We start from the raw sequence: 14,712 nt of genomic DNA on the forward strand, positions 1-14,712 counted from the left end.
ACCTCAGGTTAAAAACACTTCGGGTTACAGACTCCGCTAACCTGGAAGTAGTACCTCTGGTTAAGAACTTTACCTCAGGATGAGAACAGAAATCATGTGCCGGCAGCGCGGCAGCAGTAAGAGGTCCCATTAGCTAAAGTGGTATCTCAGGTTAAGAACGGTTTCAGAATAAGAACGGACCTCCGGAACGAATGATGTTCGTCACCAGAGGTACCACTGTATATATATTCATTCACCATAACCCTACCAAAAAAAGAAAAATCACAAACCTTGTACAAATGGATGAACATTTGCAGCGGGGAGAGGCGCTACCCTCAACCAAGCCCAGTCCAACCACGTTCCAACTTTTCACCTGGCTCAACCCAAATTGCACTGAATTTTTTTTTCTTCCAGAGCTTATGAGAGAATACAAAAATGCACAGTGGTATACAGGAAGGGCAACCATGTCATCTCCACCACTTTTAAACTGTAACATCTCTCTTCACCCTTAAACGTCTTCTTCATTCGTATGTACTTTTTAAAAAGTTCCAGCAACCTTCCCCAACTGGGTGCCCTCCGGATGTATTGCACTGGAATTCCCATCAGCCCAAGCTGTTGCTTCCTGGGACGGATGGGAGTTGTAGTGCAACACATCTGGAGGGATCCCAGGTTGGAAAATGGCCGGCTTACAGCATGTTCGGCATGGATTATCCAGCGTCTCACCTTCCTACCTTATTCTGGCACAGCCAGGTTCAAAGCCCTACCCCCCAATACCAAAATGGAAAGAGAGATGTCAACTGAATGATGCTGGTGCGTTTTGAATGGTGATGTGACACGGGCTGGTTTGGGGCATTTCAACAGCTGCCTAGATATGACTTCTGGCATTGTGGTTCGTGATGGTGAAGTTGGATCAACTGAGGAACTTCGATGTGGCTCCCTCTTTGATGACAAAGACAGAGACAGAAAGAGGAGAATGCTGGGACTAAACAGCAGCCAAGTTTGCATCCTTTTAGCTCTTATTGCAAAGGTTACCCCCAGCGGTACTTGAGATTCAAATGGCGCTTATTCTGGAAAAAGGCTTTTCTTTCTTCCGTTCTTTCCTTCTTTCTTTCTCTTTGTCTTTATGCCAAAGGGCAGACAGGTCTCTACTAAAACTCTGGATCCCAAAATGTTGCGAGCTTTGCGCATCCATAATGTCACCACCAGCCAACATGTTTGGTACAGCTCCACACCTCCATTTCTGATGCCAAATTTTAAGAATGTTCCTGTTCTCTTGAACCTTGCCTAGCCCTGCTTCTCAGAAAAGGACAGAGTTCCCTCCTCTGTCAGTCTAACTATGTATGAGAGTGTTCTGGAACATCACAGTAGATTTTGAGATATAGTGGTGGCTGCCATTTTGCAAAAGATCCTTGTATATTATATTACATTTTTTCCCATATATCTTATCTATCTTTTTTTTAAAACTTTAAAAAGGAACTTTGGGTTAGCAATCCACCCTCATAATCACTATAAAACAGACTCCATGTTCTCACACCACTCGTGGTCTTCAAGGTTGTAGATAAATTTTGTCCTATGTGATGGATTCTGGCCAATGGGGTCCCGGCCCAGGTTGTCCAGGGTCAAAGTGGAGGCAAAGAACTCAGTAGTGCTTAGTCCACCTTCATGGTTTTTGATATATTTCTTATAGTTCTTCCTTAAGCACTGCCAAGTGGTGGTGTACAGGATGAACGCCAACGATTTTAGGGTTATTGCAATGCTCACGTACAGGTACCTGTAGACAACATTGTCGTACAGAGCACATGCTCCTTGCTCGCCACAGAACGTGCTCCAGAACAGGCACGTGGAATCAATCCCTGCTCCAAAGATCAGGGGAGGTGGGATAAAACCTGTGAAAGCAGAAGATAAGAACGTGAGAAAACGAAAGAAGGGATATTTTTTTCCGTGTGTGGTGGACTGGCAAAAAAGCGAAGGACTATTGGGAAATAATTTATAATGAGATAAAGAAGATGTTTAAGATGATGTTCCCCCAAGAAACCTGAAGCTTCTCTCTTAGGGATGATAGAAACAAATATACTGAAAAAGTTGGTTAATTTATTTATGTACGCAAATGAACATTGTATACTCAAAAATGGAAAAAGGATGAGGTTCCAACGAAGGAAGAATGGCTTATTAAAATGATGGAGTATGCGGAACTGGCCAAGCTAAGAGCAAAAATTAGAGACCAAAATGATGAAACATTCTATGAGGATTGGAAACCCTTTGTAGAATATCTAAAGAACTATTATAATTGCTTGAAAACACAAGGAGGATTTGAAATATGAGCAGCAACAGCAGAAAGACATCAAGGCTAATAATTTAGGATGTATATACGGAATGTAATAAGTTAAAATATGTAGCATTAAAGGATAAACACAGAACATAATGGGGGTGGGGTGGGAAGTCAATGGATAAATTAAACGTACTGTTGATGGTAAAGTATGTAAACATTTGAAGACTAAATGAACAAAATTTATATATAAGAAAAGAAAGCAAGAAAAACCATGCTGAATCAGGCCAACACTCCATCATCTTGTTCTCACAGTGGCCAACCAGATGCCTATGGAAAACCACAAAGCAGCGTCTCAGAAGAGATACCATTATATCTGCTGGGGTCCCTAGAACATCCTTAGCATCTTCATCAGCTCTGCTAAAAGAATTCCCTTAACTGTCATCTACAGCAGCCCATTCCATCAAGCTACACAGGAGAGAAATGGAACGTCCAGATCTTTCTTATCAGTTCTGCTGAAAGACCAGCAACTTTTGGCTTCTCCTCTGCAAGATGTTCCAATCCTCGCTGAAGCAACACCTGAGCTCTGTTCTTATGGAGTCTCCCCCTTGAGCTCTCCATGGTGCTGGCCTGGTCTAGTCTTTGCTCTTGCTGAAGTCATTGCCTGAAGCAGCAGAGCAGCATGAGAAAAAAAAAATGAAAAGAAAGCTTAAGTTTTACTTACCCAACAATCGGAGGAGAAGGAAGAGAACTCCCAAAGCGTAAGACTTCAGCTCTGGGCTCACTGTTCTGTACAGGAGAAATTCAAGCAAACAAGATATATGTATATATACAATATGTTTGTGTGTGTATAAAAATGGTTCCTTGCTCCAGGCTTTAATTAATGTACATGCATACCACTACCTCAGTTATATTTTGCTGTCAACCAAGATGGTCCCATCTTCAGAAATTAAATCATGAATGTGCTCCCTTCCCTACCACTCCACTTCTAGGTGCCTTGAGATTTAAAGAAGTTGCAGCGGCCTGGTAAGTAAAGAAATCTAGCAGCATTGTGGACTTTCCCATCCACCGCCTGCAAATCGCAACCCCTTGTGAACCATCACATAAGGAATTCACATTTTTAATATGCTGGATATGACAGGAAATCTTTAGATTGGACCCCCTAGTCCAGTGACTTGCTTCCAACAGTGGTCAGAATCATTAGCCTCCAGAAAGGCTGCAAAAAGGACCATCCCGTTTTCTGCAGCCCCCTCCCCAAGCTGCTCCCAGCATCTGTAGATACTGAATTTTTGAAAGGAAGAAAGAAAGAAAAAAAAGTTTGAACTTCGCAAGGAGTGTGAATGTGCAGGGAGAGGTGATAAAAAAAATCTATTGGCCTCGGGTCAAAAGTGTGAACAAAAAAACTTAGGACGAGTTTGATGGATCAGGTCAGTGGCCCACCTCTTCCAGCACCCTGGGCTGTTTATGAAGCAGTCTCTTCTCGTATCTGCTATAGCGGCTGGGCTGGACAGGTCTCATGACAAGAGTAAGAATAATTGCCTTCTTACAGGAGCTGAGTTTCTGGCAGCCTCATCAGTCACCTAGCTTTCCGCTTAGATGAGGGACCTCTTTCCCATAGATACATGTTCGGATTGGGATTGGCTGAGTGGTGCAGACAACGGATTGGTCAGAGAATGGTAGATTGACAGAGATGTTTGCAGAGCTTTCTCTAACATCAAACAGAAGCATAAAATGCTTTGAGAACAGACACAGGAAAGAGTGTGTGGCTTTGAGATTTGAGGGCTTAAAATTTTTTTATTGACATTCTCCTTGGGAGGGCTGTGCACCAGTTTCCCCAGCGGAATAGTCTCTGCTGTGAGCCTTGAAAGGGATGCTAAGTTTTGATGCAGCTTCAAACTGGGGAGGAGGATATCCAGATATAACCAGAGCCCCCTGCATTTGAAGTGCTATCATACCACCTCAGACAGTCATGGCTTAATTCTTATGAATTCTGGATGCTGGGTTCTGTCAAGGCTGCTGACAATTGTTAGGATGCCCCTATTCCCCCCACAGAGATACAATTCCATGAATGGTTTAATTATCAATCCCTCTTCACAGTGAACTCTGGGAATTGTAGCTCTCTGAGGGGAATAAGGGTCTCCTAAGAACCCTCAGCATGCGTAGCAAACTATAGCTCCCATGATTCTTAGGGGGGAAGCCATGGCTGTTTAAAGCATCACAGCTCTTTAAATTTCAGATCAAGCTCTGCTCCAGTTCCAGCGGGGCCACCTTTTCTGTTACCACAGTCCCCAAATGCTCGAAGGCTCTCACCTGATGAGGATGATGACGGAGGGCGTCTGAGCCATGGCTCCGATCATGCTGCAGACACATATCACACAGAGGAATGTCAGAAAGGCTTCTTGGCATCCTGGGGTTGGGCACTTTCCAGGAACGACCGTGGCATTCTCCGCAGGGACCAGACCGAGGCACGTGCAACCCGTGAGGTTCTGGAAGAGAAAGCCCAGCTAAGGAGGCTCTGCTGGCAAAACACAGAGCAGCGGATTTTCTGCTACAGGGTGTGGACATGCCACTCATCCTAGTCTGGGAGCCATGGAAGGGCAAGAGGGCCACGGGGAAGAAGAAGAAGAAGAGTTTGGATTTGATATCTCGCTTTATCACTACCCGAAGGAGTCTCAAAGCAGCTAACAATCTCCTTTCCCTTCCTCTCCCACAACAAACACTCTGTGAGGTGAGTGAGGCTGAGAGACTTCAGAGAAGTGTGACTAGCCTAAGGTCACCCAGCAGCTGCATGTGGAGGAGCGGGGAAGCAAACCCGGTTCACCAGATTACGAGTTCACTGCTCTTAACCACTACACCACACTGGCTCTCAAGGAACCTGTAGCCCGCTTGCAAACTGTATTTAACTATGCTCTGGCTTCTGAGAGGCACTGCCGACACACCATCATGTACCCTTCAACATTACTTCGATGAAAATAGGGATGTCATATTCAACAACAACAACAACAACAACAACAACAACAACAACTTTACTATTTGTATCCCGTCCATCTGACTGGGTTTCTCCAGCCACTCTGGGCAGCTTCCAACATATATAAAAACACAACAGAACATTAAACTAGGATTGCCTAGTTTGCCATTATGTTTTTTGTTGTTGTTGAGCTTTTTTTTTTTTTGAAAAATCTCCCCCAAAAGATCATTGCCATACATCACAATTTTTGGAAATTCAAATGGACAAATCCCTGATATGTCCAGGAAAACTCAGATGTATGACAGCCCTACATTAAACTTTTTTTAAAATAAATAAATAAAATCTCTATACAGAGCTTCCTTCAGATGGCTTGGGGGTTGGATAACTGAAGTATGCCTATTCTGCAACTGTGTCCATAAAGAGATTCTGCACCCAGGATTCTGCTCTGCCCTCCTGCGAGGATCACAGTGGGCTTGAGTGTCAACTCTGCCACTGCAATATTGGCTGTAAAAGTCAGACAAGAGGTAGGAAAACAGGAGGTACATACATACACACACACACCCACCCACCCCTCCTGCATCTGCCCGCCTGCCAAGGGACAGAATACGACCATTTTTGCTCTAGTGGTGTGCCATTCCTTTCGCCTTTGTGGTTCTCCCTTTGGCTCTTTCAAGTCTTTCAAATAAGCACGACTGTGAGAAAATTACCATTAAAAAAAGAAAAGAAAATTACCATGGGTTGAGACCCCTCGTGAATACAGGGATAAAAGGAAGACACTGTGTCCCTGCATTAGGCTAAACCATTTTCAAATTAAAGCTTCTAATTACTTTCTGATTTACTCCCCCCCTTTCACCCACTGCTCCTAATTATGCCAGAGTGCATTAAAAAGAGTAAATTTGCCCAGCCCTTTGCAGCCTCATTTCAGAACCTCAGAACAATGAAGAGGCAAAAGATACTGGTTTGCGATGTTAACTCTGTCTCTTGCAGAAAGTCAGGAATCAGCAGCAGTAGGGAAATAATAACAGAGGTGCTTCCCTCTGTCTGTCTGTCTGTCTATCTGTCTGTCTGTCTGTCTGTCTGTCTGTCTGTCTGTCTGTCTGTCTGTCTCTCTCTCTCTCTCTCTCTCTCTCTCTCTCTCTCTCTCTCTCTCTCTCTCTCTCTCTCTCTCTCACACACACACACACACACCCTTAGAAGGGGAACAGACAGCTTCAAGTTTACAGGGGATTTGTTCAGGGGCTGAAAGCCAGAGACAGGCAAGATAAGCTTTATCAACGTGCAACCAGAAAGGGAAGAAAGTGGCTGTATTCCCTTTGATCTCCCAGCCAGTTGCAAATATAATGAAGGGATTATGTTGCACACAGATCTAACTCCTGGTCCCCTGCTCATGTTCTTCAGCCCCACCCTTCATTCTTATTATTTATTAAATTTCTGAGGATCACAGGGAAGTGTACAGGATTAAAACAGAAAAATTCGCACCCTAGCAACAAAAATAAAACAAGAGAGTTTACAGGGAACCAGGCAGAGGGCCTTCTCGGTCGTGGCGCCCGCCCTGTGGAATGCCCTCCCATCAGAGGTCAAGGAGATGAGTAGATATATAACCTTTAGAAGACACTTGAAGGGAGCCCTGTATAGGGAAGTTTTAAACGTTGGATTTTTTTTTACTGTGCTCGATGTTTTAATTTGCTGGAGGGTTGGCATATAAATACTACCACTACTACTAATAAAAATAATAATTGAGGGCACTAGGTTAGGAAAGGCTGCCTTAAGAGAACTGGTGCATCTTTTGCTATTCAAAACCCTTGTCTGACAGGTTGTAGCAGTGCACACAGCAGAGCTTTGGGGGTCCCAAGTACAGGGGCATAGCTAGCAGCTCCGGCACCTGGAGGCAGGGCGATCTGCCCATAGGGGTGGCCCCTGCGGTGTAGCGCCCAGCGTGCCCCCCAGCTACGCCTCTGTCCGAGTGCAGAGGTTCCCATCTGCCCTCAGAGCGAACTAATAAGCCCCTATTATGTAGGAAGGCATAAAAGACAACACAAAGTCTTTGCTTCCTAGTTTTTAAAAGTCTTTCTAGCTATTCTGGGAAGGAGGCTGGCTCCAATATGCCTTTCTCCGCTGTGCCTTGAAGCTTACAATCTTCTGCTTTTCCAGAAAATTTGCATGTGGCCCCCCTCCACCATGATTTCACTTTTCTGGCCCCAAGAGCAGTGTAGTGGCTAGAGGGAAGCTCCCCACGGCTATTATTCATGCTACAACAACAACAACAAAAGAGGTGTCTGTCCAAACCCTGCCAAAAAAGTGACAATGCTGTCGTTCCCCACTGGTGTGTCCGAAGAGGGACTGGCTCTCTGATGCCTGTTGCCAAAGGAAAGCGTGAGGAAGGCTTTTGATGATATCAGTGGACCAGGAAAATGCCACACAATGGCATAGTGTGATAAAGGAGGAGCAGAGAAGAATGGGGATAATTGGATCTGTGAGCTTTCAGCTGCACAGAAAATCTGCTGTGCTTTTCTTCCGCTTTTTGTGTGTGCATTTAGTAAGATCCCCAGAAGAACTGAACAGCATTTCCTGAATGTGTCTCACAATCATTGGCTGTGGCTCCCTAAGGATGCTGGGAGATACAGAATTGCTTTATTTCCTGCCAGGAGGGCTTATTCTAACTGACTCGCCTTGAACTGTTAAATTATTGAAATATCTAGGTCTAGATACACACCCACACCCACCCACCCACACCCACCCCTTAGTCCTTAGATATCAACTCTGCCTTGTCCACACACATCAGTCATCTTCTTTCTATCAAAATTTCAGGCTTTGGAGAACAAAGAGAAATTATTCTCTTTGTCAAGCTTTTAGAGATTTGCTGAATTCACAACCTGTCATTGTCTCTCTCCAGAGTGAGGATATGAAAGGGGCTTGGGATGGGAAGGAGGATGAAGAAGATGCAGCTGAGGAAGTGATTATATCTGGGCACAATGAGCCTCCGGAAGAAGCACAGGCTCCCTTTGCCAGCAATGGCTAGCAAGCTCTTCCACGGCCACCTGCTCCCTTCCATCCCAAAGGCCTTGCCTGGCGCTTTTGGCAAAGGAGAATTCCCCACCTGCTCATGTCACTGATGCCCACCAGCACTTCTCCGTCGGCTCTGTTCTCCCTCTCTTTGTTTTGAGGGTTGGGCCACTAGCAGAGGCTCTGTCCATTTTGTTTAAGGCAAGAGTGGGGAGTGAGGGCCACATTCCTTTCTGGGCATTGGCTTTGTGCAAGTGATGGGCGGGGCGAGGGTAAAAATGGGTGGAGCTACGAATGTCAATTTTAAATTTGTACAGTTGGTGAGCTTCTATGCACACTCACACGCCCTTCTCTGTATGCTCCACGTGGAGAAGCAAGAGGCATCGCCAGAGCTCAAAGACATACATACCCCTCAGGTGTCTTGGACAACCCACTTTTTTTGTCTGAGAGCACGGCGGCCATTTTGGGTGCCACAATCTCACCCTGAAAAAAAAGGACTTTTTCGGGGGGGGGGTTGTGATTTTGCACAGCGCCCCAAATGCATTTTGTTTTGTAACCGAATGCCACAATCCGCACGGGGACCTTACTGTGAAAGGCAGGCAAGAAGAAATCCAATCAATCGAGGAAAGAAATATGGATTACCATGGTACCGCATCCAGCAAAACAGGCAGATAAGTACGTGATCCCGTCTGCCCCACAGACTGGAGTGAAGGAATCAGTTTGGCATTTACAGTTGTTATTGCAGGCGGAATATGGTGCCAGGATGGACGATGATCCTGATCTGGAAGAAAGTGGGTGGGGAGGGTGAGGGGAGGGCAGCGGTTGGTCAGAAGGAAGCGTGACTCCGAAGCATTTCTTTCCTCCCCAGAAGTTACACCCAGGCCATATTCACACCATAATTTTAAGCAGTGCTATTTTCCTAGCGAAAGACATGTTGAAACTCACCATGGCGCCCACCTGAGAGGTGGCAGAACTGAGTTTGGGTGAGTTTCAGATGGAAAAAGGCCTCACTTTTAAGGCCCCTCCCTGAAAAGGATCCTGTGAGGTGTAGATTTGTTAAGGGTGCCAAGACCCCTATTCCCCTCCCAGAATTTGCAGAATTCCGTATGAAGAGGGACTGATCGTTAAACCACTCTGGAAACTGTAGCTCGGGGGGTGGGTGGGGGCAGGGCAGGGAATAAGGGTCTCTTCTCAACTCTCAGCCCCCTTCACAAACTACACTTCCCAGAACTCTTTGGGAGAAGCATCATTGTGCATGGCATGGCACCATGGTATTATGGTCTCAGACTCTTCCTTGGCTACTGATTGCATGGAAGACAAGAAAGAGAACAGAAGGAGCTTAAGGTCCCAGAGGTTAGGGAATGGCCATACTGATCAGTCAGAGGCAGATTTAGGGCAGGTTGACTGGTCCCCCCCCCCAAGAATGCAGGGGCCAAGCGAGTGCCTTCCCGCTGGTGTGTGGGCTGTGACAAGGTCCAAAACCCAGCTTTGGGAAGGAGTAGGGAAGGCTCTAGATTCCTCATGCCTCCTTTGCAAAGCCTGGCTTTGGGGCGCAAGGGCTGGCCGTGTGTGTCAAATTTTGAACTCGCACAGGGCATCGTATTACCAAGGTCTACATCAGCAGCCATCTTGTGTCTCTTAATTGGGACAGGTGCATGCTGGGAAATCCAGGAGCAGCTAAAGGCTCTGTTGGAAGCCAGCCCAAAGCCAACCCTACCTGCATCTAGGCTTCCTAACTATACCTTGAGGGTTGCTGAAGGAAACCGCCCCCCCCACTAGATTAGACCTCTCTAGTTGGCCAAATGAAAGAATTCCAGCAGAGATTCTGCTCTTAAAGGTGCCAGGCCACCAAGGCTGGGACCCTTCCTCTCATCCTCAAGGAGCAGCTCACTCACAACCTGACCTGTTGGGTGCAGCCCTTCCTTCCAGGTTGGTGAGTGAGATGGGACTTTGGCCTTTTCTCTTCTTAACATCTGGACCAAGCATATCCCTCTGGTAACCCAAAACACCTGAAGGGCACCGGGTTGGCAAAGGATGATTTTGGACATTGAGGAATAAACCCCAGGAGTGTTTGTGGCTCAAAGTCCGTTTCACGGGTCATACTCACTTGTTTCCATAGGGTACAGTGACCCCAGCCACTGGTCCTGTGTCACAACCCAGGAACAGGAATGAGACGTAGCAGCCCGTGGAAACCAGGTTGACCAGCATAGCCATACGGATGGCTCCGAGAGCAGACAGGCTCAGCTTCTTGACTAAGAGGCCACCCAGGAAGATGCCCAGACATGCACAGGGAATAGCTGTCATGCCTGCAAAAAGAGGAAAGGGGTTCATAGCTTCCATTTCAATTTGCCTCAGTCCCTGTGCATGCAAGTGTAGAAAACCTACTTTCTGAAACATTAGGAACCCTAAAAAAAAAAAAAACCACTTACAGTAGCACCTTGGTTGTCGAATGGCTTAGTTGTCGAATAAATCGGCTCCCTAATGCCGCAAAACTGGAATTGAGTGTTCCGGTCTGCGAACATTTTTTGGAAGCCAAATGTCCGATGCTGCTTACACGGAAGCTCCTGCAGCCAATCGGAAGCTGCACCTTGGTTTTTCGAACCGTTCCGGGAATCGAACAGACTCCCGGAACAGATTAAGTTCAACAACCAAGGTACCATTGTATTTATATATATATACTTTATATTATTAGAGAGACAATGTGGTGTGGTGGTTAGAGTGTCAGACTTGTGGGGGTTAAGTGGGGAGGGCGGGAACTATGAGCTGCTTGGGGAAGAAGGAGGATCAGAAATGTAGGGAAATAAATATAATTTTAAGTTCTTTTGAAAATAAAAAACCAAGTTTCTAGACCTTAAGGCAGGGGTCAGCAAACTAAGGCCCAGGGGCCGGATGTGGCCCCCCCCCGGCTCATAAATCTGGCCCACGGAACCTGCCACCCGCTCAGTCAGTTCACACATGCTGCAGACGCCTCGCCACATGGGGACTGACTTCCACGATGCTGGCACTGCTTCTGGGCAGGCAGCCAATCCAAAGCGCGGAAGCCTCTGGGCAGGTGGAAATGCTGGTGCGGCTTCGGATTGGCTGTAGGAAACTCCTGCAGCCAATCCAAAGCTGTGGATGGCTCTGGGCAGGCGGAGACACTGGCGCGGCTTCGGATTGGCTGCAGGAAGCCTTGCCGCCCGTGGCTGAGGTAAACCCGGCGTGGGCATAGACGGAGAGGCTGGCAGGCGGGCAGTGGGTCTGGGCCATGCCATGGGCAGTGTGAGGGGCGCGTCGTGGGGCTTCAGCTTGCTGATGGGCCACAGCATGTGGTGCACCCCGCCTGGGAGCTCCGCAAGGACTGGCCGTCAACAGATTGTGTTCCTCTTTGGAGGCAGCTGTAGGACCGGCTTGCACGGCATTTATATTTTTCAAAATATATTCCGGCCCCGCACAAAGTCTGAGGGGCAGTGAACCAGCCCCCTGATGAAAATGCTTGCTGACCCCTGCTTTAAGGATTGGATGATAGGACTGAGATTATGTGAGCAATGCTGAGTGACCTTACAGCAACTGAGAGGGTGGAATGGCTTTTGTCTGGACTCCTCCACATTATTATTATGACATTTCTATCCTGGCTCTCCTCCAAGTTGCTCAAGGTGACATACATGGTTCTCCCCTTCCCTCAATTTTATGCTCACAACAACCCTGTGAGGTAGATTAGTCTGAATAGGGATTTGAACCCTGGTCTCCCAGATTCTGGTCTGACACTCTAACCACTACAGCACACTGGCCCTCTGCAAAGTGAATATGTTCATGACTATTGCAGGTTGCAGAGAATTTGTTTTCCTTGGCTTTCACGTTGTGGGGAATGGCACAATTCCATGAAAGTACCGAAAAGTTGCAAAATGTAGAACTCAGAGGTCAGTTTTGTGAGATCCTTGGTTGTCTTTTTTAAAAAAAAACAGCAAGATCCCAGACCTTACAATTTTCAAAGATATGCTTGAAAAACTGACAGCAAGACTTGCTGAAACCTCTGTAGTCCGATGGGTTGCCGAACAGCATTTCCAGGGCTAAGAGTGTGGATGAATTGTGGAGAAACAAATATTAAAAAATTGCAGGGTACATTAAGCAAAGTGAGAGCAACCTCGCTGTTTGGTCTCATGTGCTTAATTTATGCAGGTCTCAGGCTTTGACAATTTCTTGTTTCAGAGCTTGGGTTCCTTTGGCACAGAATGGAAAGGCTAGCACCTGATTAAAGAAACCAGTGTTGATAAATGGCATGGGTTTGGGTCAATTAATTTAATCTGCATATGTATTTGCATATGAATAAAAAGGAACACAAAAAAACATAGCTTACTATGAGAGCTGGTGTGGAAGAATGTTTTGGAAAGATTGGGGTGGGACTGCTTCAAATTCCTGCTAACCAAAGAGCTGATGGGATGAAATGGGGGCAATCCCTAAGCATAGCCTTCCTCGCAGGGCTGTTTGTTTGAAGTATATTTGAAGGGGCAGCTGCTTTATTTATTTACCTATTCATTCAATTTATACTCCACTCTTCCTCCTGAAGGAGCCCAGGGTGTCTAACACATCGGTAATAAAACTACTTCTTTTTAAGAGCAGCATTTTAAAAAGTTGTTTAAAATATTCCAAAACAGTTAAAAACATATTCTCAAACAGTGAGAAATTGTCAGGAAGTGCTTTCCAGCCATCACATGACAGGAACCCCCCCCCATCCCATTTGTTTTTAAAAGTCTGGAACAGATTAATCCATTTTGCATTGCTTTCTATGGGAAAGCACACCTTGGTTTTGGAACGCTTTGGTTTTGGAACAGACTTCCGGAATGCATTACAGTAAGTTTGAGAACTAAGGTACCACTGTATTCATACCAGAGTGAAAAGAGTTATGCAAGCATGAAGGCATGAGACTGTTTTGGCATGACTTGTGAGCTGCCAAGTTTTTGCTGCAAGCCTGGGATGGCAAAGGCAAGGGGTGTATGTGGGCATGGGTGTAAGCAGCACAGCGTCTGGCACCCCATAATATACCCCGAAAAGAACTATGGCCCAGCTGATGGCCTGCTCTGGCTACTTACCCAATAACTGGTTGGCGGACGACGTTGTGAGATTGAATTGCTGCTCCAAGTATTTCCCCAGGAAGGCTGCAAAGCCAGCAACCACGGCGATCTCCATGCACGCCGCAAGGACAATGCAAGTGAAGACCGGATTGGAGAGCAAGTGCTTGGTTACTTTAGGGATCACTGAAGAAGAGAAAAAAGAGGAAAGGGGTCTTCAGAAAGGGGGCTACCTTCTGAGCTTCCCCAGATGCCCTCAAGAAGATCTTCCCCAGCTTCTAGGCATCTTGGCTCACAATGACCTTGCTGAACGGAGATAATTGGAGTTGTGGTCCAAAACATTTAGAGGATGCCAGGTTAGGGAAGTGTAATGGTGTAGGTAGCTTCCTCACGAGTAAGCGGCTCCAAACCCCATGCTTGGTTTTTACAGGGTTTTATTGTGTACATATGTACAAGACAGAGCATCAAAAAACCATGACTGTACTAATCCGATTCAGAATCCGGAAGCGCCCCCCTTCGTGATTTCCGCCAGCATAACCCCTGGGGCACCCTGAACCTCCTCCGTTGGTCCCTCCTCTTCCCCCCCTCCTCTGTTGGGGTAAGGGTGCTGGTGGAGCACCCTCCCCACTAGAGCTGCTCAGTTGAGGGACCGGTGCGGTGGCTCTTGGAGCCTCCTCCTCTTGAGTGCTTGGGTCTGCCCTCTGCAACTCTCCCTCTGGAGCTCCCATCTCCCCAACATCCCTAAGGGTTTGCCTCTCCTCCTGAGCCTCAGTCCCACCTTCCGGGGGCAGCTGCCAGGCGCTAGGTGCTGGGGCTCTGGAAGCGTCCAAGAGCCCTCGCTCTGATCCACCAGGCTCTTCGCTGACTCCTGGTGGTTCCCTGACAGGAAGGCTGCCTAAAGACATTTTCCCAGCTGCGGGGCAGCTGGTTGTCTGTAAGCAGCATAAGACCCATGTGGCTGGGTCCGAGGACACTCCACATGACCCAACCACATTGGCAGGGCTCAATCACATGGGTCTTATGCTGCTAGATCCACGTGACTGAGCCTCGGCACATGTGCTTGGCTTTCCCAAGCCGCAGGTCTATAGCTAACACCCTCTGTCCATGGTCAGAGGCAGTCATGCTTCTGAATACATGTGGCTGGAAACTGCAGGCGGGGAGCATGCTCTTGTGCTTGCATCCTCCTTGCAGGTTTCCTGTTAGCATTTGGGTGGCCAGTTTGAGAACAGGATGCTGGACTAGATGACAAGGAGGTCTTCTGGTGTTCCTATGCTCTTATGGAAATGCACTCAAGGCCAGGGTTGGACAGACTTCAGGCTTGTGGAGTGTACAAGGTTTCCTTTGCTTTTAAACTATGACTCCACGAACCAGTAGCTCAGCCTTCTGCAAAGCAGGCACCCATGACGTCTGCTTTCTCCCTCCACAATCAGGCAATGGCTTGACTTGCT

At 47.0% G+C, this 14,712-nt stretch overlaps 1 protein-coding gene across 1 annotated transcript in view; it reads right to left on the minus strand.

Moving 5' to 3' along the window:
* Positions 1–389: 389 nt before the first annotated feature.
* SLCO3A1 (solute carrier organic anion transporter family member 3A1) overlaps positions 390–14,712 on the minus strand; it is a 107,192-nt gene continuing 92,869 nt past the window's right edge. Inside the window, exons 5-10 of the mRNA XM_035131226.3 lie at positions 13,286–13,450; positions 10,324–10,522; positions 8,859–8,997; positions 4,556–4,731; positions 2,970–3,034; positions 390–1,865 (exon numbers count right to left, since the gene is read on the minus strand). Coding sequence (XP_034987117.1) covers positions 1,486–1,865; positions 2,970–3,034; positions 4,556–4,731; positions 8,859–8,997; positions 10,324–10,522; positions 13,286–13,450 — 1,124 coding nt within the window. The 3' untranslated portion in view covers positions 390–1,485. The remainder of the gene's footprint in view (positions 1,866–2,969; positions 3,035–4,555; positions 4,732–8,858; positions 8,998–10,323; positions 10,523–13,285; positions 13,451–14,712) is intronic.

The sequence above is a fragment of the Zootoca vivipara genome, chromosome 13, assembly GCF_965207765.1.
Source record: "Zootoca vivipara chromosome 13, rZooViv2.hap1.1, whole genome shotgun sequence".
Lineage (NCBI taxonomy): Eukaryota > Metazoa > Chordata > Lepidosauria > Squamata > Lacertidae > Zootoca > Zootoca vivipara.